This window comes from Tetrao urogallus (assembly GCF_951394365.1).
Source record: "Tetrao urogallus genome assembly, chromosome: 2".
Lineage (NCBI taxonomy): Eukaryota > Metazoa > Chordata > Aves > Galliformes > Phasianidae > Tetrao > Tetrao urogallus.
Window position 1 is genome coordinate 52,110,129 of NC_136814.1, and position 23,687 is coordinate 52,133,815.

Below are 23,687 nucleotides of genomic sequence, written 5' to 3' on the forward strand. Positions count from 1 at the left end.
CAAAAAAAAAAAAAACCAACCAAAAAACCCCAAGCAAACAAAAAAGCACTTCCTCCATCCCCAGCCAAAACCAGATACCGATTTACTTCTGGGGAGCACAAAAAGTCTTTAGTAAAAAGATCTATGAGCCTCATATGAAAACTGCAGAAGACTATTTCTGTATTTTTATTAATGTTTAACAGCTTTCTTTAGCAGAACAACTTTAGAAACTTCTCAGAAAACGATGCTCAGTCTGTAGGAGACAATGATATCATCAACTTGAGAAAACCTCAAAAGACATCCTTGCTTTTTTCCTGTACTAATAATAGAATCATTTACTATCTGACTTTCTCCCCTTAATCTTGCTAAATGAAAAGTAAATGATATCTGATACTGTCAACATTTTCCCTAGTAGAGTCTGATCCAGCTCTTGAAGTCAGTGGAAAGATTCCTATTGACTCAGTGGAAGTGGCTTTGCTCCGTAGGAATGATTCCACTTGGCTTCCCTGTGTTACCAGTGAGGAATAGAGAGTCCCAGCATACTACCACCCTGGCAGCATTAGCCACTCAATGTCTGATTATCCACAGCATTAAAGCATTTCAAAAGTAGAATTTTTTACTGTTCCTTTTTAAAAATAATTCTCCCATCCCTTATTCTTTGCCTGGGTAAATTCAATGGGCAGCACAAAAGAACAAGGTAAACATGATACAAATAAACACTGAATTTGGTTCTGTTCTCATACCATTCTTACAAGGGCAAGTCTAATAAAATTACTCCAATTTAATTCAGAGTAAATGAAATACACTGAGACATGACCCTTGACATTACACTATGAAAAAACACATCTTAAAATACAATAAATTTTCTCTAGAGACAGTACAAGGTAAAATGAAACACAGGATTTCTTACCATTGTTTGGCTTATCGGTTCTATTAGTATCAGGCATGTTAGTGGTGACAGTGGATGGTGTAGGAGTAGTAGCATTTACAGTAGCTGGTAATAAAGATGAGAAAGAGGTGAATTTGAATGAAATATGAATGTTAATGAGGTAAGACAAAACGGGAACAATGCATGACAATGTAAACTGAAACCATTGATGCACAATGCCATATATGTTAAACACTTTCTCTTCTGTACAAAGTGATGAATGGACATGAACTGAGATCTTAGTCCTGCAATCTTCACTTTCACTGACGTCAGTGGGAGTTTTGCCAGTGGGAGGGTTGCAAGTCCTGTACTGCTTTCACAAATTGTAAATCCTCTTATGAGAGCATCAGATCCAAACAGCTGTGCAAAGACCAGAAAACAGACCGTACAGCTCAATGATGAGTGTACTTGGAATAATTACTTGTGAAAAGAATAGTTGTTTCTACTCTGGGACTAGGGACTGAAGACCATGAATAGATGTGAAAATAAAACACCCGTATAAGTTTCTAATTAACTTAATTCAACTCTATATAGTGAAGAGTATTTAGATCAGACTTGAAATTATTTGAGTGGAACATATATTTTGAAAGCTTCATGTAGGATCTTAGTTATACTGTTCCCACTGACACTAACAGGAGTCATCCCACACAATACTGGAAAATGTTTCCCAGGAGAACTAGCTAGAACACTTTTCACATTCAGAGTAAGGAGCCAAAACTGAAATTTTCCCTCACTGAAGACTGGGAGGGTATACACTCTAGAGGAAAAAGCACTTCAAAGATCAGACCACTAAATTTTCAAATAGTTTGGAAAATAATTTTTCTAATAGCTCTCTGGAACGTAAATCTTCTCACTGACAGATTTCTTCTTTCCCTGAAAACTCTTTCCACAGAGTGAAGATTTCAGCAGTATACTCTCACAGTATTACATATCTTTTGCAGAGTTTGAGAAAGAACCAACTTGGAAAGTTTAGTTTATCATATTTTAAGTAAGAAATTGCATTTCTTATTTTTTTGTTAGGTTGTTTTAGTCTGAAAGTCATAAACTCAGGTCTCAGCTGAGGGAGTGGTTCATGTTCAGGTTTCAGTGCAACAAGAAACTTGAGGAAAGAGAAGGGAGATTGCGGTAAACAGGGATTCTAGCTGGAAAAGTGAGCATATAAAGTCACAATCTATAATATAAAAAAGCTCTTCTTCTATGCAACTGCAGGGCTATATTGCCTGAAAAACAATTTTTAATGCTCCTTAGTGATTTTATCTTTCATCCAACGTTGTTAAAAGTGATATCTTTCAATGAATGAAAATAGTTGCTAAGCATAATGAAGAAAACAGTTTTGTCATCAGACTATATATGACACAGTCTAGTGATATTGCAAAACACAGAACAAACAAACAAACCAAAGAGGAATCCAAAGTAGCCTTTCAGCTTAAAACAAGCTTGCAGCACTGAAAGAAATACACAGACAGACATGTTTTTATGATTTTTCATTATTAGGACAGTGATGATGACAATGACGATGATGATAACGAACAGCATGAATCCAATTCGCCACATTCAAAGTAGCAAATGGAGAATGCCAGTGACACTTGACCAAACACTTTTCAGAGCAGGAAAGTATTACTCTGGTGAAAAGTACTCATAAAGTTCGTTAAGTCTAAGACTGTAAGGGAGGAAAGCTGGGAAGGGAACCTCTTTCGTTAGAAGTAGTATCTTCTGCCTAACATGTTAATAAAGTTGAGGCTTTATTAAGTTTTTAGGAAAACATAATGTTTTTGTCTGAAAGTGTGTTTATGTCATGCCATTTTAGTAGAAGAAGTCTTTCAGAGTTCGTTCAAGAGAAACATATATTAACAGTGGCTGTATTAACTTTCTGATAGAAAAAGAATACCAGTGCATAAATGATGCTGTCCCATTTACATAAGATATTTGGGTACCACTTTTTGTAACTTACTGTGCTTTGAGACACAGATGCATGAAAATTGCTCTTTGAAAACTGATTATGGACACAACTGGCATGGCATTTCACTTTCCCTATGGGAACCTCCATATGATCCAAGACTCTGAGCAGAATCTACCTTGGAAATACCTGAGAGAAGTACACTGGAGACTATCACAGATCTCTTACTGGCTTCCCAAAAGGAGTGCATTTTCCTTTCTAACTTTAAATTAAATCTGGTTTACTTGCATAGAAAATGCTCCAAGCCTTCCTCCCCCTTTTGTATGTTCTCTGCTGTCTCTATCTTTCAACACTCAGCTTGAAAAAGATTACAGAGATTGACATTATTTTTTAAAATCTCACATATCACTTCACTTGCAGGCCTGTGTTTAGGAATGTATTGTGGAAATAGGCTGATCTTGTTCATGTAGGTCATTTTTATTCACCTGCAGCCTCTAAGCATTAAAGAAAAAAAATTTAAAAAGTAGAGAGAGAGAGAACTGACTGTACCTGCATATGCAATAATTCAAAGAGCATGAACATTTTTACGGTTTGTCTCTTCCTTGCATTCAATTGAGCTGATCCTCCAAGAGACCTAATGAATTTTTATACGCGGTGATTTTGACACTATTAAATCATTACTAAGTGTTGTAACTAGTGTTTTATTAACACTTGATGCTGCATTTTCAAGTCTGAGGTTAGATTTTTTTTTTCTTCTAATCTCAAAGTATTTAGCATCAAAATAACCTACCGGAAAAACCTTAATAATAATCAGATGCTTTGTTCATATAGAATTTTTTTTTTAATCTAAAGATGTACCTATTCCCTATTCTGTTTTACATTTTACTGTTAAAATATGCAGGAGAAAAAGAGCTGGAGAGAGAATAAAAGCAGTCAATTAACTCAGTTTTGATATAATAATGACCATTTGAAAAACTTAGTGTCAAGAGAGTAATAATATTTTCTCCACCCATTGGATACAGGACATCCACAAATTTGATGTGACTAAAGAATTCCTTTCTTTACAACTACTCATTGCAGTTCAGTCTTTCAGAAACAAATAAACTAAAAAAGAAGAAACAAAATAAAAAAAAAAACCTAGGAAAATTAAAACGTAGAAAAGATGAAACTGTGAAAATAACCTGATTTCCTTACCTTGACAAAGGCTTCCTAGGTTTGCACAACTTGTTGGTTCAATTGTAGAAGAAGGAATTAGGTATGAGCCTTTAAAAGAAGAAAGTCTAACAGTTAGACAGGTTTGTCTACTGAGCATAAAATCAACAGATATATTGCAGTAACACAGTTCTCTTCCTAGTTTCTCTCACTGACAAAACTGGTAATGCCATTTGCCTATAAAACTCTTGCATTTTTGTCTTTTGTTCCTGCTGAGGGATCCATACAACCCTCACTGACTTGCAAGCCACAGTCACTTACATATCCTCCCCTAGTTTTCTCATACTCTTCCCAGCTGTAGTTAAATAACAGCCCATTAAATGAATGCAGCTTGTGTGTACTCTGAAATGGCTCTACACTGAGGGGTCAGCATGTCTGTAGAATTTATGTTACCTTCACAAGCAACAAAACATGTGCCTTGGAGACACATCCATCCTCTGTTTTGCAGCACAGGTTACCCACCACACAGTTCTGAGTAATCTGCCTGTGGCAGACACCAGTCAGATAAAAGGTGATTAAACTTGTTACTGTGCCCAGGGTGTGGGCATGATTAATATTCTGGTATGCATGATTTTTAAGCAGATAGTGCTGTAAGTCTGTATCTCTGCTGAATTATTCATCACTGCATGAACATAATCCGAAGATCTAGATACAAAAATGGGGAATGTAAGTATGGCAGAAGGAAAGAGCAAGTCAAACTGCATTAATTACACTTTGTGTATTGCAATGGGTCAGCTGTAGATACAGCTGCTTCTGCACATTATGCTGAAAATAATGGAGCCATACAGCATGGCATACTCTGAACCTACTGGGAGTGTTGCCCTTTTGGCTTTCATTTTACCACTTCAGAATTGTATTGACTCAGTGAGGTTCTCTCATAAAACACCGTATCTTTCCATTAAATTAAAGAGCCACCACCCACAGCTTGTAAAGATAGCTGAGAAAATATTTCCTGTGATGGAAGAACAGACGAAGTGTGGGGCCTCAGTGCAGAAGTCATGACATGCCACAGATACCATTATATGTATTGCCAACAGAAAACAGGGAAGAATTTTAAAAGTGATTCTGTACAGCGATTAAAGCTGCATAGTTTTCTGTAGGGTTTTTTGGTTTGTTGGGTTTTTTGTTTGTTTGTTTTTGGTTTTTTTTTGGGGGGGGGGGGGGGGGGGAGAGAGGTGCACGTGTGTTCATTTTATTTTTTTGTTGGGGGGGTTTCTTAATAGATTGAGAGATTAACATTAAGACAAATTGAATTCCTTGGTGCATTCCTTGGTGCATTTCCTTTCAACTTCAGGAAGAATGTTCTAAGTGAACATAATATATCCTGCATGAGATTTTTTCCCAACATATATTTTCTAGTATTAAATAGTCAACACCAAAACCTGCTGTGAGTAACCTTCTCTTGGTTCTGTACCAGGGAAAAATGACTTGAAAGATGGCAGAAAATCTGCAGACTTGAAAGAATTTTTGAGCCAGAATACTGTATTCCTTTAAAGAGAAATAAATTTAGTCAATATATTAGATGAGCTTTTTAAAGTTTTTATCAGGCTGAACGCTGGCCAGATGAGACTTTCCCTCAGTGATCACCAAAGAATTGTAATGGTCTGGCTACAAAGAAATACTTGGCATTAGCTCCCTTAATAAATGCAGCAGTATTATCAGTAATGTGAACAGCAGACATAATCCTGCACTACAGACAAATTCGTGTGATAAATCTCACCAACTTTAAACGTGTAGAATTCAGACTTCTGTACCTGCTTGTCATGCTAGATTTTCCTTACAGTCAGTGGAGGGAAACAGGCACTCCTACAGCATAAAACTTCTGGCTTAACTGAGACATCTACCCTAATGTGAGTTGAACTGACACTGAGAACAGCCTTTTTCTCTCCTCAATTCAAAGCCAGCACTCAGTGTATTTAGCTCAGCTTTAAACACCTATCCTTCAGCTACCTAATGAAGACAGATTCCACCCTAGCTAAGTTTGACAGCAAAATCAAGAACTTTTATTTGGGAATGAAGGACTTAAGTAAAGTACACAATGCAGAAATCTCAGGTACAAGTGAACATACAGCCAAGCAAGCCTTAGACTGAATAGGTCACATGCTGCTCTAAGTGTAGCCACTACAGACTCCAAAATCATTACAAGAAGTTGATTAAATACTCTGAATTGTCTACACTGAGCTCTGCACTGATGGTGTCAGTGCTCTCGCTACCTAAACTATTTATTTTAAAATTAGTTTGGCTACCCAGACTGTGTATATATACCTTTAAATGCAAACCCTGCAAAGGTACAGCAATGAAAACAGAACTCTGTCAAGTCTTCCAGAAACATCCCACCATGATTGCACAGCTGTGAAAACATTAGTCTAAGGAATAAGCTAGGAGAAGGTAATTTAAAGAAAAGATCATTGGGAACAGTTTGTTGGTGTTTTTATCTTCCGTAAGCCTACTTGTAAAAGCTTTACCTGAAGAATGATGATAATAGTATCTCTTGAAAAATCTAAACGCTGTTCAGGCAAAATGTGTTAAGATCGTCACTAAATGCTGGGGCTGGTTTTTTCTTTTTTTTTTTTTTTTTTTTTCAATTACAAGCAGTTCCTGGGAAAGCATTACTGGTGCTCAGAGGAAACTCTTTTCTGCATAAATCCTTCCATTGCAGCTAAATGAAGTCTAATCAGTTAATCTCACCAATGTCAGTGGTTTATTCATGGCTGATAGTCTGACGCATCAACCCTCCTGTTAAGGGCTGGTTTTACAATGATATCTTTTATTCAAGATGATGAAGGGAAGAAAATTCTAACAATTCCATCTCTGAGATTAATAACAGTTTCTGAAACTGCATTGCATCCAGTGTTTTTTTTTAGGACATGCTTTGTTCTAGGGAACCCTGTATAGTAGTGGGAAATTTAATATCCTTGAAAAAGACTGGTTAGTATTTTCACCCTGCTTACTTACAGGAAGCAACAATTATTATATAGAGATACACTTGAAGCAAACATGGAAAATGGGGCCTACACTTCTGTAAATGTGAGAAAGCTCATACATATTTTCTAAAATAACATTCTTTCGTAAGGAAAACACTTAACAATGACATCCCCCAAAATAAAGCTGTGATGTGGGATGAAAATAACTGTACTGTTTCTATGAGCACAGCTATAGTGTGGCACTTAATGTCACAGGACTGTGTTAATAGAAAAAGGGACAAGATCCATACATTGGTCAAAACCAGATAAGACTGCAGTATCTACAGACACCTTGGTATGTAGTTTAGTAAAAGTGTTGTAGCCTTCATGGCTCCAGTTTAAGAAAAGTAAGATTTTTGGGAAAATTACTTTCTTTCAGACCTTTACTTGCTGTTTGTATGGGCAGAAAAGCAACTTCTATGTTCAGAACAACTTCATCAGCCATGACCAGTGTTTAGATTGCCTTTTCATTGTTCTGGTAGGCACCTAGTGGCATGCTGAGAGCTGTCTCAGTGAATCAAGCTACTTCATATTTCGCTTTCAGTAAACTAAAGCAGGTAAGATATAATATGCTGGCCATCTTAAACCCTCATGAGCTAATAGATACAGAAACTAGCAAGTCTTAATTTTGTCAGGTACTGTTTTAAGCATTCCTAGAATGCTGACAGGTGCTCTGTTAGGAGACAGTGATACTTTTTAAACTATATTTAAACTAAAAAGTACTAAAGTGGAGAGGACAACATTAGATATAAAGAGACCTTACATACTTCAGAACCAGTATTTGGAATTCTTAACTCTGATATTTTTATTTTTTTTAACAAATGTATATTTGCTACAATAGAGAGTCAACATGAACAATAGACAACATGAACAAGGAGTTCCATAGCAGTAGATTTTCAATAGCATCCTACATTCATGTGTAAGGTATCGCTGGCCATGTCTCCAGTTTTAGCCTTTGCATTTTAAAACATCCAAATATCTCTGATGCTTTCACTAATCAAAGCATTTGTTTCCTTCCTTAAAAAAAAAAAAAATATATATATATATATATATTTATATTTATATTTATATTTATATTTATATTTATATTTATATTTATATTTATATTTATATTTATATTTATATTTATATGTATGTATATGTATAGCTCCAAACTGGCATGGATTTTTTCAGTTACAATTATTCTTCCTTTTTCTGGTTAAAAATTCTGGAGGAAATTGTTAAATAGCTGTAATATTACATGCATATATACAAATCACACCTAGGCATGAATAAGAATAAAGTGTCTGAGCCACAGAATGAGAATAGCTTGGACTGAGTATGAAAATTTGTCTTCCAATGTAATCTACTGGAAGACTGTAGTAACTGCCAGTTTAAAGAAGGGCAGAAAATACATTGTCAGGATGATAAGAATGAATGATTTTGATCTAAAATGCTTCCTTCCCATCTGTTTCCACTAATTTAATTTTTTATTTTATTTTATTTTTGTATTTATCTGTCTTGTATGCATTAGAGTTTTGCCATTGTTTTTACTGTCTCCCTGCGCTAAGAGCACAATGCTAACAGGTTCTTTTTCTAGGTAATGAAAGCATCAAAAGTTAGGTACAAAAACATTTACTTAATTGTTAGTTAACACACTTCTTTTCTCTCTGGAGACTGTGGTTGGCTAACCTGATGGTTGCAGGTACTTTCCCGTGATCCTCATTTCATGTAGGTAAAATGCCAGTAAACAAATTACAGAGGAAGAACTTTGAACTGTAAATTATTTTAAGTAGCATCTCAAAACACGTAGGGGATTTTTCTTTTCCCATAGAGAAACAACTTTATGCCCTTTCAAAGCCTCTGCGTATAGAGTTGAACTAAAGTTGAAGAAAGACAAGTCCTACCTGTTTTTCTTTCAGAGGAACTTTCATTTTTCTTGCTAGGATAAGATATTTTCAGCGCAATGCAGAAGTGTGTGTGGAGGGAGAATAAGCAAAAAAGATTGGCAAGGCATACTTACCACAACTCAAATTGTTTTCTGCCTTCAGTGCTGAAGTTGGAATACTCCAGAATTCATTTTCCCAGTCTACAATGTTTCCTTTCACATCACAGCTGAGGTTGGCCAGTGTTTGCGCATTCATGGTGAAATTCCAGAGGCGGAAGTTGTAAACGTCCCCATTTAGAGAGCTCACTTCATTGCTGTTAGAGCCCAGCACAAGCCTCCCATTTCCAGGGATAACTTTGCCAAACATATCTGGACAGTATGTATTACGATAGATGTTTTTGGCGTATACACCAATAGTGCCCGAGAAACTATCCCCTATGACACAAAACTGTTCAAATGTTCCTGTGAAAAACTCCACATTTTGAGGCAATGCGTTGTCCAGTATGCACTGTGTGCCTGAGATGGACAGAAAATGGCCTTTTGTGGTCTTCCCAAAGCCGAAAAATTCTTTTGATGATGCATCAGTATAAGAGAAAATCTTCCAGTCATCATTGTCATCACTGCCGCTCTTGGTTGCTTCAAAGCATAGTGTGAACTGGCTGAGCTCTGGAACCAAGACTGTTTCTGCCACAGATACAGCATCAGCGTCGGGATCCTGGGGAATGATGACCTTCTGATTCCTCAGAGACACAGCAACTAGAAAAGAGAGGAGATAAATTATTTAAATTGAAGGTATTCTCATATAAAAATAAAGGCAGACTGACAGCAGTTTAGCGTTTTTTTTTAATTATTTATTTTATTTTATTTTATTTTATTTTATTTTATTTTATTTTATCAGTGCAATATATCAAAAGCACACACTGTAGGGAATTTGGCTTGGCAGAGTGTTCAACCTAAAACATGTGGAGTTCCTTTTCAGCAGGGTGGAGAATGCTGCACTATCTGCAGTTAACTCCCCAAGTTGTACCAAGAGCAATATTAGGAAATATTGCCTACTAGTTTACACTCATTTGATAAAACATTTGTTTATTAACATTTATTCATCAAGGAAAGATGTAGTAGGCAATAGAGAAAAACAGTTATTTGGAAAATACAGTATGATTTTTGAAGTTCTAATATTTTGATTACTTGTCTGCATGACTGCATTACACCAACAAAGTTCAGATTTTACTTCTTTTAAATATCAATACTGCATTAGAAGAAAAATTCCTCTACATTTCTTGGCAAACTGAAGCCCTTTGTTCCTGAATTCTGGTAATGAGTTTCTACAAAACATTAAGCATCTTCTCATTTTGTCCTCAGCAATCTTCAGATTCAGCATTGTAATTACGTATCCAGTTTGTATTCGAACTGTTCCCCTTTTGTAAATGTGTTCCAGATTTTGCATGAGCATCTAGAAGTGGCTAGTCCTCTTCTAAAGCAATGCACTGCAGTAAGGGCATGGGCAGAAGTACTTTGTCTCTAATTTTTTAAGCATTGTCACTTGCACTGGCAAAATAGCAGTTACCAAATGTGAAACGTAGTATTAAATGACATATGATTTTTCTCCATGAGGGTATTAATGACAATTCTGCTGAGTCTACTTCGGAGAAGATTATTTTTCAAAATATAGTGCCAATATACTCAGTTTTATTGGATCCTTATGGCACAAAAAAAATTCTAGTGAATTTCTCCACAGAAAGAAATTTCAGGTTATCAGTCATGCAAAAGAACTGAAGTCAACAAGACCAGATACACAGCAGTAGCCCTTCTTTATTTCTGGCTCTTTATTTCTGTACTGTGGCAGATCATATCTCCAGGAAATGTCTGACATCTTCCTAACACTCTAGATATTCTGAAACTGAAATTGGATTTTGCTAGACCTGAAGATAACTGCCACATGAAATGCCTAGTCTTCCTTAGGATTTTTAAATGGTGCCATGTTACATACAATAACTATTATACCCGCTCCCTTCTGAGAGCGAAAGAAAAATTTTCCATTTCAGAGGGTAAAATATGTAAGAGAAGAGTGATTATTATGCCACATTCTGGAACAGACAGATGAGCTATAAAGATCCTACACGTCCACTGTATTACACTTCCTCTTTGCCAGCAGCTGGCAATGAATCTGAGCCCCAGACTACCATATCTGGGCATACATAAGGACAGAATTTGATCAATATATATATCACAGTAAAATAACATAAAGCATTGCCCTTTTATGTGCCAAAGCAGCAACTGGAGAATGGGGCTGAAGAGAGAAATCCTGGGCTTTTACAGTTACTGGATTTACTTCATAGATTTTTCTTCTTTCCCAAGGGCAAAAATATGTTGTAACAATTTTATAGATACAAAACGTGCTCAACTTTCCACTGAAAACAAGGGCTTTTTTTGTGGCTTAATTATACTGTACAGTTCTTTATATAACATGGAAAGTGTTCCAGAAGTGTAAGGATTCAAGTCTTGAGAAAGAAAAAAGCTCATTCATATGAGCACCACTCAGTTGATGTTGGAATGGTCAGGAGAGTTATGGACCACCTGGTTACATTTAAACAGTGTAAAAGAAATAAACTGGAAGAAGGAAAGCTGCTGTCCTGGTAGTGAACAAGTCTACTCAACATTGCTGTGCTTCCCAGAGTCGAACGTTGGCACTTTCCCATACAGCAAAAGCACAAAACTGACAAGTATTCTGTACATGTGGAGAAAAAAAAAATCCTGACATCAACATTAGGAGCTCTCTCTCAATCACTTTTGAACAGCCAGTCATCACATTGATGAATTTCGGATGTTAGCATTGAAGAAGACAATTATTCTCTGAGGAAGAATACATATATTCTTGGTTTTTTCATGTAAGAATTTATACTACATTCACGGTGATGCTAAACTGTTTCTGCTAGGAAGATAACGGCTTTTATATTGGACACATTACTTTTTACTTGTATAAAATGTAAATAAGTCTTGGCAGCTGAAATGCAGCAGAGCGACCAGCAACAGATAGCTCACTGTTCTGAAATCCTCATCTGCATTTACAAAAGTGTTGTCATGACAAGAAGTCTGCTTCTGCTTCTTTTTAGAGCTCCTACCTTACTTGCTTTCAGATCACGGTCTCACATACTTCCCTTTACATACAAGCAAAAATAACTATTTTACAATAATTTGTGGGGAAAACTGCTTTTCTGCCATTTTCTAGCTTCACAGCTTTTAACTGTCCTTCAACTGATACTGGAAGAAATATACCAGTTTTTTTGAGTTTTACCACTGTCTACACACCACATACCATATAGGCTGTACTCATTTATTGCTGCTGAGTGTACAGCTCATCTATCTGCTTTTGGTGTGTTGCAGGAGGCAACAACCAGGAAAACCAGCATTTGTGTGGGCAGCCAGCTTGTTACGGATAGCAGGATGTGTTCTGCGAAACTCGTTTTGAAAACACTGTTCCACAAATGCTGTTTTATTCACAGCTAATTTCCTCCCCAAACTCATACTGTTTGGTTTTCCCCACCTATATTTTGCTGTGCACACATTTTGTATAAGGATGCACTATTTGTTTCATTTTAAGTTAAATTTCTAGATAGCAAACTGTTGCGTATCTTTGAATGGTCCTTTACATTCCTTTATCAAACACAAAACTGAACAAACAACTAAATTTTATTATTTTTACAGGTTTGCTTCCAAGACATGAGGGAAAACATGGCTACATAACTATAGTATAGTAACCTCTCTGGGAGAAATTCACGATATTGCCTGGGTATCGTGTTCACAATAGTAACAATGTCAGTTAGACAATGAGGCTTTGAAACTCCAACAGTGACCTGAAATGAGAGGAGGTAGCATTGCTGCCATGCCTCTGGGAATTCTCTACAAGAGCAGGAAAGTACTGCTTGGACATCTGCTCTGCAGATGTTTCGTAATTTCAGAGCATGTGTGTTGATGATCTAACGTCTACAGGCTTTTATAACTTATTTTCTATGAAAGGAAAGCAGTACATTATCACTCATTTACCAAAACTCTTTTTCTATATTCACTTCCTGGCTAACAGTTGCCATGCAGAACATGGCCTATATGTTATAATTTGTCCCATTTGCATGCAGCCAGCTCTCCTTCATAACATCTGCAGTCAAATTCAAGTTGAGAGTTACCAGTTCGGAGTAAGGAAACTAAATTCAGGAACCTTCGTCAAGGTAGATTAACAGCAGGCCTTAACAGTGATACCTAAACTAACACATGTGAAACATTTAAATGTAATTTGCTGGTGGAGTTCACTGACACCTTTAGCCACAATGAAGGGTAGCCTTCTTATTCACAATAAAAGGGTATCTTCCAAGACTATTGAACTGTAAAAGTGCTATCCATGAAGATAGGGCACTCTTCAATTTGGCATGGAGGTAATATTTTTGCTTTCACAGAAATACCAATAGATATGGATATAAAAATGTTTGCCTCCATGGTCCTCTTCTCTCGTTCTCATGTGAGGATAATATTGCATCTTAAATTCCTAATAAAAGTCATTTTATTTGTTAAGATTGAGCACTAGAATAATAAAGAGAAAGAATAACACAATAAATCACGTCGCATAATCTGATTACATATCATTTTATATGATCTACTTGATTTTACAACTCCTTTAAACAGAGAAACTAATTTTGTCTTACAATTCGGGAGATTATTTTAAAATATTATATGTGCAATAAGTATTTTGATATTTCTTTTAATGAAAAAGATTTGCTTGTTACTTAAGAGATGGCTGAAAATTTCCTTTCTAGACAATCAGCTGACAGAACATAAGTGTGCTACAGTTGGGCAGTCCCCAGTACAAGGGATACAAACTAAGCAATGCATTGATTGAGAGCAGTCCTGTGGAGAAAGACATGGGGATCCTGGGGATGAAAAGCTGCACGCACCTGATCTAACATTGGTAGAAAAAAGGGGAATGGCTTTAAACTAAAAGGGGAAATTTAGGTTAGATATTAGGAAAAAAATTATTTACTCAGAAGGTAGTGAGGCACAGGAACAGGATGCCCATTGAAGTCATGTGTGCCCTATCCCTGGACGTGTTTGAGGCCAGACTGGATGGGGCCCTGGGCAGCCTGAGCTGGTGGATGGCAGCCCTGCCCACATTAGGAGGGTAGACTTACATGATCTTTAAGGTCCCTTCAAACCTAAGCCATTCTGTGATTCTATGATAAACCAGAAGTATGCACTTGCAACCCAGAAGGCCAACTTGGGCTATCCTGGAATGCATTCAAAGAGCAGTGGCCAGCAGAAAGAGCAATTGTATATATAAATATATATATAAATATATATATTATATATATATATATAATATATATATATTTTATATATATATATATATATATATATATAATATTATATATATATATATATAATTATATATATAAATATATATAAAATCAAATGATTGTACCTCTCTACTCTGTCCTTGTGAGGCCCCATCTGGAGTACTGCATCCAAACCTGGGGTCTTCAGCACAAGAAAGATGAGGAGCAGCTGGAATGGGGCCAAAATAGGGCCACAAAGATGATCAGAGGGCTTGAGTACCTATCCTACAATGAAAGGATGAGGGAGCTGGACTTCTGAAGAAGAGAAAGTTTCAGGAAGAACTCATTGCAGCCTTTAAATATATAAATGGGACATTTAAGAAAAATGAAGAGACTTTTTATCAGGGCTTGTAGTAACGGCACAAGGGCAATGGTTTTAAACTAAAAGAAGCAAATGACCATCCTAATGTCCTCATTTATGTGGCTGTCCTTTACTGTTATGTTAAGAACAACTTCTTGCAGTACCTTAACATCGCAAAATAAACATCAGGCACATTTGTCGTCTTCACTAGGGAGAAAAGCGTGGATAGAAAAGTGTCTTTTTTTGCTAGGATTTTTAAAATCTAATCATTGCTATGTATTTAAGAAAATAAAAAAAGGTCAAGGAATACAGGTAGCAGTTTTGCAATGACGGTTCATCCCTGAGAGTTTACGTTACAGACTGGAAAAAACCTTGAAGAAGTTCTGTATTTTGCATGAACTTCTCCCCATTGTAGGGTGATTCACCACGCCAGTGGCTCTCCTTGTTTCTTTTGGCTAAGAACCTGCTCATTATGGTCTTCATATTTCCGTATGTATGTCCCACTTTTAAAGTGCCCAACAAGAATTGTCTGAAAGGGGCACTGCTGGGCCTACAATCTTTGAGTGATAGAAGTGTTTCTAATGCATTAGAGAGATTACATGTCCTAGAATAAAATAATTTACTTTCATCTGCAGAAAAGCAAATTAGTTAAAAAAAAACACACATAAGTCTGTAGAATTATCCTTCAGCTTCCCCATTACCTATCCCTCTCAAGGAGCACATGATTCCTTTGTAAAGTGTAATTCCTAACCTGTATAATAACCTGTATAATAACCTGTAAGAAATTTACTTCTAGCAGGATATTTTTTCTGTAAAAGGGATAAAATGGTTTGTGTTTACTTACTTCGTATATAGCTGGCATTAAAACCTTTCTTTTGGATACTGAAGTCGCTTTTAAAAGACACAATCATTTCATTTCCAGTAGAATTATATGACAATCCCTTGGCAGTGATGCCACAAAGGTTCATTGGGCTCTCTCCATTGTCCAATGTCAATGAGTCATAAATGCAGCCCGGTGCTTCTTCAATGTCAAAATCACTGAATGTTAGCTGTATAATGAATCCATGAGGTGCTCGGATGATCCATTTACAAGCTTGGCTGTTGGGATAATCATTTGGATAGCATGGAGAAGTGAAAACTCCAGAGGGGTCAGTTAGCACAGTCCTACAGTTGTAGCATCCATGAGCTGGCAATGAAAACAGAAGGAGGTCAGGAAGAAAGATAATTTAACAGGAAATTAATTGTCAACTCTATGACTGTACATTTCTATACAGAAAAACATGAAGAAATATGGGGGAAAGAAAGGCAAAAGAAAGCCTCATATTTGGTGTACAAAATGCTGGAGGAATAGCACAGCAAAATACTATTTTACATAAGAATTCCCACACAAAAGGGACAGAAGTTATACTGCTGAGTATTCATTTGTATAAGCTATGTATATCTGCTATACTTATTGGTCCATTGTGCAAACACCAGTGAAGCAAAAACATTTTTGAATTCTCAAATGCAAATGAATACTTAAACTAAAACTTCAGAGAAGATGACTGGTATCCTTTCTATCTTTTGGCTGTTGGACAGATGCTGACTGCTGCTAATATGCAGCTTCACGCCCCGTCATTTTTCCCAGTGGAATGTCCCTGGAATGCAGCAGCACAAGAGATGGGCTGAGGAGCCACAGCAGCAGCATTCTGCAGTGTCCAAGGTTAGTCATCAACACTTCCGGCAAGTGCTTTCCACATCACCCAAAAGGGGAGCAGTGAGCCACAGGCCTCTGAATCAACACCACATTACTGAGCTTCTTCCCATGCTGACTCAGCTCCACTGAGAAGTTTGTGGCAGTCAAGCTTTAAAATATTCTTATCCTCTTCCTCATGCTCCTTTGTACACTTGCTGTGCTCCTTCATGAGAATTTCAGGCCCTGCTAATCCTCAGGGATGCATTTCTTGCCCTTTTTACAGTTACCTTGTAGTGTATTTTATGACAGTATGAAGATGAGCTGCCTGCTGTTGAAATATGTAAGTTTGCTGAAGCAGCACAGAGCTAACTAGGTGGGAACAGAATTCTACCAATTGATAACTGAAGAAACTAAGCAGCTCATTTGTGCCAAATTACTTTCCAAACATTTCATCAAGCACCAGACTAAACTAGAAACCGCTCAACAAGTTGTTGTCCAGTTACGTAGGGATCAACCCTAAAACAGGAATAAACACAACAGACTTCTCCAAAGTACCCTCAACGTTTCTTTCCACTGCTTGGCTCCTTATGAGTCACATTCATATGGTATTCAGCCTTAGCAAGCAGACCCTGACTCTGGGAACTAATGTGGCAAAAGAAAACAACTAAAAAAGAATACATCTGAAAGGAGAATTCCTAGCAACATTGTGCAGAAGTGTTGCCGTGTATCTTGTGGCCCCTAGAAGGTAAAGAGATTAGTAATTAATTGGATTTTCAAGTCAAATACAGGCTGACTATGTAGGAAATGTTGGAGACTTATTTGAGAGAAAAAAAAAAAAAGATTATCTTAAAGATTTTCAATTACCCCTGAGAATATTTCCCTCCTGAAGTTGGAAACATAATCTGAACAGTACAAGCTGGAGCCTGTGTAATCTAACTTCTCTCCAAATCTGTATAATCAGAGGACTACACTCATCTGTCCTGAAATCTTGCTGTTCAACTTCTTAACCAGAGAGGAAATATTTAATTATTAGTGCAATTAGCATAAATTCAGCAGTTGTTCAAGCAGATGACAGCTTTGTACAAAGGATTTTGCAGAGATACGTATCAGTTTTCAGAGAACAGCCCTATACTGAAGAGAAACAAGAAAAGCAGCTGAGTTATAAGCCACAGGTATCCTAGTCCAGGGCAAGTGAGCCTCTACAGGGTGGAGGTTGGCTCTGGATGAAGCAGCCTTCCAGCTGGAAGACTCCATGATTCATAATTCATATTCCTGCCTTCATTATTTCTAGGATGAGTGCTACAGTGGCTGAGGATCTGGTAGTATGCTGTACCCACTTTCCTATCCATTTCTGCTAGAGAAGTAAGTGGCACAGAACTATCTGGGCAGTTGAGAGTTTTTGCTATGTATCAACTATGTCCAGATGGACTTGGAGCCAAGGGCTAAGCTGTTATGTTATGAAATCACATATGGGTGCTAAAGCGCTCTCATTCAGCACTGTATCCTTAACGTATAACTTTAGTGGCATTATAAAACATTGCTGAACTCGAAAAGACTGAAAGAAATGTGGTATTTGTCAGTAAAGGTAGTCTAATGCACCTCTCAAACTGGTAGGATATTGCTTTCAACCTAAGACTGGAAAGGGTAGATTTGTCCATCAAAAAGAATGGACTTTCTTAGGAGAAGCCTGACTTCACTACTTTTATTGATCACCATCAGCCAAAACAGGACTCAGCTCTTTTTTATTTATCTTATCTTTCTCCTGAACGATTGCAATTATCTCTAAGCTATTTTTAAAAAATGTCAGAAAACATGGTAAAAATACTTTTATCTCTTTTGTCACTGCAAATACAGAAATGTAGATGTTATTTATTTTACTGATTTTTTTTTTAACTCATTTCATCTTTTTACACTAACATACTCTCTTGTCATTACATCCGTACTGTTTTGCTAGTTTTATAAAATTAATGAAGTTAAAAAAGCCCCTAACTGGAGGTAGGAAAATAAGTACTGCACACTTAACATATGTAGAAGAAACAGATTTGGAGAGGAAAATATCTTTCACTTTGGCATAGCGGCTCTTCTGTCCATGACTGCAATTTGAAGGAGAAATATCCTGTTTTCATGTAAATGTCCACAGTAGTAAGTAAAAAGGAAAGAAAATAAACAACAAAACTATATATAAACAGAATGGTTTTGAATGGAACTTTTTGCACAGCTTCTCATGAGACAGTTATTTTTCTACAAACACTGCCTATTTTACTCATTAAAGAGAAAAATTGCTGTGGCAACTCTAGGCTGTCAGCCAAAGCTGACAGATATTTTGCAATCCCATTGGCCTGGAGCAGTTCTGAACTGTGGATACTGAATACTTGTTTCGATACATGCCACAAGCATTTCTGCAAGCAATGTGAGATAATTTATTAATTTTAATGGGAATAAATATAGGTATATTTTCTTGGTCAGGAACTCTAACTGCACAGAACTTGCCTATCAAATATTTTGTTATCAACCTAGACCACAGGAAATATACTCCATAGAGTGAAAAAATTTTCACTTTTTCTCCCCTCTTGAATATGCTAAAAAACATCAAATAAACAGCCTCCAAATGCACGGAAATCAAACACTTATTTTCCACATTTCTTACACTGAAAGCATCACACAGCATCTCATTTATTTCCTTCATGGGAATATCCTGGAGAAATAGTTTTCATTTCATAATCATACTATTTTTTTCTAAAGGATTTATGCTTCACTTAATAAATGAGTAGTTAAGAATTGAGTATGACACTGGAACACTATACTAAAAAGTAAAATTAATAAATTCCTCTAGAGAATTTTAGAGCTTTCACGAATGTTACTTGACCCACAAACACTAATGGAGAAGCAGAATTTTCCCTCCTATCATGCCCATTTTGTAAGGACAAAGTTAGACATAGAGATAATGAGAAAAAAATGGCAAGTTTCCATGGATTTTGAGTTCCCAATCTGAGAAACAAGAGTTCTGATTTTCCTTAACTACTTAGTATTTGTACAGCATTTCATATGTCCAAAGCATACTACCAGTGACTTTAAACTCCAACTGGGAGAGCAGTCTGCCAGTCTGGTCCACTGTAGAAAATAAAAAAATGAGTACTTAGTGGCCAGTGGAAAACTACGGTCATAAAAATTTCTTCATCTTTAATAAGAATTTATGAGTGAAGGGGGGGAGAGAATCCTGTTTTCACGGCTGCCAGTTTTTCCTAGCCATGGGACCATTCCCTTTCTTCTGTGAGTCTGTTGCCTATTTCACATATCTACCTTTTAATTTCTACTAAGAGTTAATATTTCTGTGGAACTTTTTCTTATACCATCCTGAATCATCTGAAACTAAAGGGCTAAGGGAACCAGTATGTTATTAATTGAAGAGACCAATGTGACTTACATGACTAATATAGACGTACTTACACAAAACCCATATCCTGTGGAACAAAATTAATAGCCCACCTTGACCCATCAAATGATTTTGCGTTTTTAGAGCCTTGGCACATCCAGTTGAATTAGAGAAGACACCTGTGGACACTGAGATAATGCCATCTGGAAGTGGCTTTCACAAACCATTTGTGAACAGCTGAAACCACAGAGCTATAATGTTGACCACTGGTTTAAAGAAGGAAACTTTCTGTATAAACTCTTCCCATACATTCATACTTCCTTTTTTCCACCTTTTACGTCCAATATACTTCTGCATTTACCTCCAAAATCTGTGCTTACATACATATTTTTATCTGGCTCCGTGTATTTCTCTACTTCTATCTAGAGGCATAATGTTCCCCCTAAACCTCATCTTTTGCCCCATCATATATTGCAATTACATCTTAGTCAAGAGTTTTGAATTTTACTTCTCTGTACGCTTTCACTTCTACTCTTAGTCAACCAAGGAGAACTGACGGACTACAAATTTTGTTTGGCCAAGAATTTTTTTAAAAACCAAAAGCAATTCAGCTTGGATCATTGCTCAGTTCAGCTCTAACAGCTCAAAGCATGTGAACGTTAGGATCAGAAGTAAACAGTGTCTATAGGGAAAAATATCTGCTCTAATAATTCGTTCACTATACAGTTTATTTTCATACTGAGTTACACTTTGCAATAGGACTTTTCTTTTTCCATCCACTGGCTGTAGCAATGAACTGGCCCCTCTATGCAGTATTTTCCACCTGACAGAAGTGCAAATGACTACACAGAGCGTAGGCAGTAGCACAGGATACCAATGATAGACTGCGTGGGTTGAATTAACACTGTTTTTCAGTATTTTTTTTTTAAATCCATTGAAAGATTCATAAGAGCAAGATTTTGGTATAAAGTTTAACTCTACTTCTGCCTGTAGAGGAGACACGTCATATGAAAATATCCTGGAATATATCTGTAAATATGGGACTGAATTTTCAGAAAACAAAACAAAACAGTTTATATTACCTTCTGTCTTATTCATCTGAACAATAAAATCTCCCCTGCTGACAGAATTAGACAAATCCTAAACCACAGACAATATTAGCTACGGTATCTAGTACTTCAGAGAGAGATATATATATACTTATATATTCATGCATTTCGGATTCTTTAAGCATATTGCCTACATTTGAAAAAGTAGCAATTGCAAGTAGTGTCACTTTGTAGTCACACAGAAGTATGTGGAAAGACGAAAATAGAAATGAAAACTTAAAATCATACACAGTAACATATAAAAAAATGCCTATTTTAATGAGCTTTAGGCAACAAAAATTCTTGCTTTATAATAAGCAATTAATTTTTTTCCTATTTCAAAAATGCCATAATAGAACAGATCTACAGAGATACGGCCAAACATTAGGTTAAACATATTTATGACATAAATAGATGGGTAAGTGAGGACACACCTGCAGACAAGTGAGGGGAAGGTCCAAACCACCAAGATGTGGGTGGGCTGGAAAGGCTACAGAACAAACAAACCCGTGTTATTTCAATATGAGACACAAACACTGAACCCAGAACAGCTATCACATAGCAAAGGCTTAACGGTAGCCTGTTTCTTCCATTTAAAAAATGATTTCAGATGTGAAAGGAATCTGTAGATGCACATAAATATCTATATGCAAAATGTGGATAAATTTCTCACAGATATGTGTCACATCATTCACTCCTGATATAAATGAATTATCTGCATGCTTACTGCCACCTATAAGTTCTACACAAATTCTTACGCAGAGCAGAGAGCATTGCACTCTTCTGCAGTCTCTTCCCACCAAACTACCCTGCCTTCTCTCTGTGTAATGCATAATTTGTTTGAGTTCTTTCTGAAGAAGTACAGATGAGGAGAAGTGAGAGGTTTACTTATGCTTCTTCGTTGGCTTTCCAGACTGCAGAAGCTGTTTGATCTGTCAAAAAGATCTTTGCTTTGCCATATTACACTGGCAAGAATAAAAATCACTTTCACAACAGATAATGCTAGCATGCATCAGAATCCTTAAATTAAGCACACAATACTGAATTTAACTATCTAAGCACCCAAATTTTATTTATTTATTTAGGCTAAATGGAAAAATATAAGAAAAGCATAAGGATTCTCTTCGCTATAAATGGAAGGAAAATAAGATTCTTATCCTGACATGCCTGCATGTATAATGTGACAAGGGTGAGGTCACCTTCACTGTCATGTCTTTAGCCCTTAACACTGCCCTCAAAAACATCTGAATGGGGGATCACTACACAGTAGTAGGCACCTTAGCAAGGCAACAGGTGAGGCACTGTGAGGACTCAAGCAGTGAAGAAGACCGTGTTATTGCCCCTAATTTTAACTATCTTCTATTCTTTCTAAAGGAAAAGTGTAATAACTGGACCAGCATGAGCTAACACCCATGCAAGCAGAGAGATCCTATCTGAGGCATACATTGCATATGAAAAGTTAGTAACCAGATGTTTAATTAATCAACATGAACCATTTTATACCTGGTCTAATGTCCACACAACTATCCATAGTCTTTCTTTTTTCCTTCTAGGGGCATATTCTAGATTCCTAGTTTGCTGAATCTGAATCTGGGGAGAACAAGGGGTTGATTTTTTTTTCCCCAAACTGCCACAAAAATAGTTCTTTCCAACATGTGGGTGTTGTTGTTGTTTTTTTTTCTTTCTTTTTTCCAAAACTACCTTCTTCCCAAAGACAAGCTTTAATTCTAACGCAGCAACAAATTTTCTAAAAACGTCACTAAGTCAAAGTGCCATATTCCCTGTCTTTCCCTCTTGAAAATAAAAACATTATTTCTTTTGCTGGGTTCAACCTCATCCCACCACCCTTTACTAGTAGAATATTACATTAACTTCCAACTCTGCAAAGGCATCGGTGGTAGGTTTGACACAGGTTAATATCTGTGTGAAGAAATCAACTTCAGATCACCTTTGGGGGGCTTTAAATTTCACCTGCTACTGAATAATTAAAGTGCTGGTTACAAAACACTTGGCAGTGTGGTATAACTTATCAACAAATGAATCCCAGTGTAATTTAAATAATACTCTAAAACATTTCTAAAATATTTATGTTAATATGTGTAGAATATGTAGAATCCCCAACAAGATAAACATTATCAGCTTTTGTGTGAAACCATCTGCATTAGCCGAATTGAAATAAAATAAAAAATCTTAAGAACTTTGTACACCTTTACATTATCCTACTTTGGCTGCCACACACAACCAAATGCTTTTTGCACATCGTGAATATAATAAAAATGCAATTACAAATATATATTTTTTTCTGTTTTATTCTTAGTTTGCAAGTGCGACTTTTGTTGATTTGCAGTTAACACTACTTTCAGTACTTCAGTATTAAAACCCCAGCCTGGACACTCATTCTTCACTGTCCCCATTGCATCATCTGCACAGTACTCCCTGTACCCAGCAAGAATTGTAGGCCTCCATATTCCGGACTGGAAATAGCATATAACCCTGGTGGAGCCTTTTATAATTCAATGAAAGGCAGGACTGTCCTCTTACAAAATAATTCAGCAGTTGGGCTTTGGCCACGGAAGCCAGGAGACACAGAGTTCTATATCCTGGCAAATCATATCAGCTTGTCTCACATCTTTTGCTGATGCAGTATGTCTTTTAAAGGGTTGAACCGGAAAAAAATTTCCTTGCAGGCAAATTTATAGGCACACATGAATGTGTAACTGCTGTTTGTGAAGTCACTTATTATTCCTGCTTCCTATTGCTCTAACCCTGCTTTCTAGATTATTTAGAAATTAAATTTTTACTTAAATTAAATTAGAATATATATATTTTTCCTCTCTTATTAGACAAGAATAGGGTTTTTAATAAAATTACGTGGTAAATGGAAAACTGATAAAAGACAGTATTTTTTCATATGTTACATTAGCCTGCGGGACTCCAACCAGAAAAGCATTAAAGCAGGAAATATAAAATTCAGAAAGCCAACAGACATTTCGCTAAGTATCTAGAATACTTCAGAATCCCTG

General features: G+C 36.5%; 1 protein-coding gene across 1 annotated transcript in view; it reads right to left on the minus strand.

Moving 5' to 3' along the window:
• The window catches only part of ADGRG6 (adhesion G protein-coupled receptor G6), a gene marked incomplete at both ends in the record, with an annotated part of 103,764 nt that overhangs the window by 49,396 nt on the left and 30,681 nt on the right, over positions 1-23,687 (minus strand). The window contains 4 exons of the mRNA XM_079532817.1: positions 890-973; positions 3,999-4,067; positions 8,982-9,602; positions 15,373-15,714. Coding sequence (XP_079388943.1) covers positions 890-973; positions 3,999-4,067; positions 8,982-9,602; positions 15,373-15,714 — 1,116 coding nt within the window. The remainder of the gene's footprint in view (positions 1-889; positions 974-3,998; positions 4,068-8,981; positions 9,603-15,372; positions 15,715-23,687) is intronic.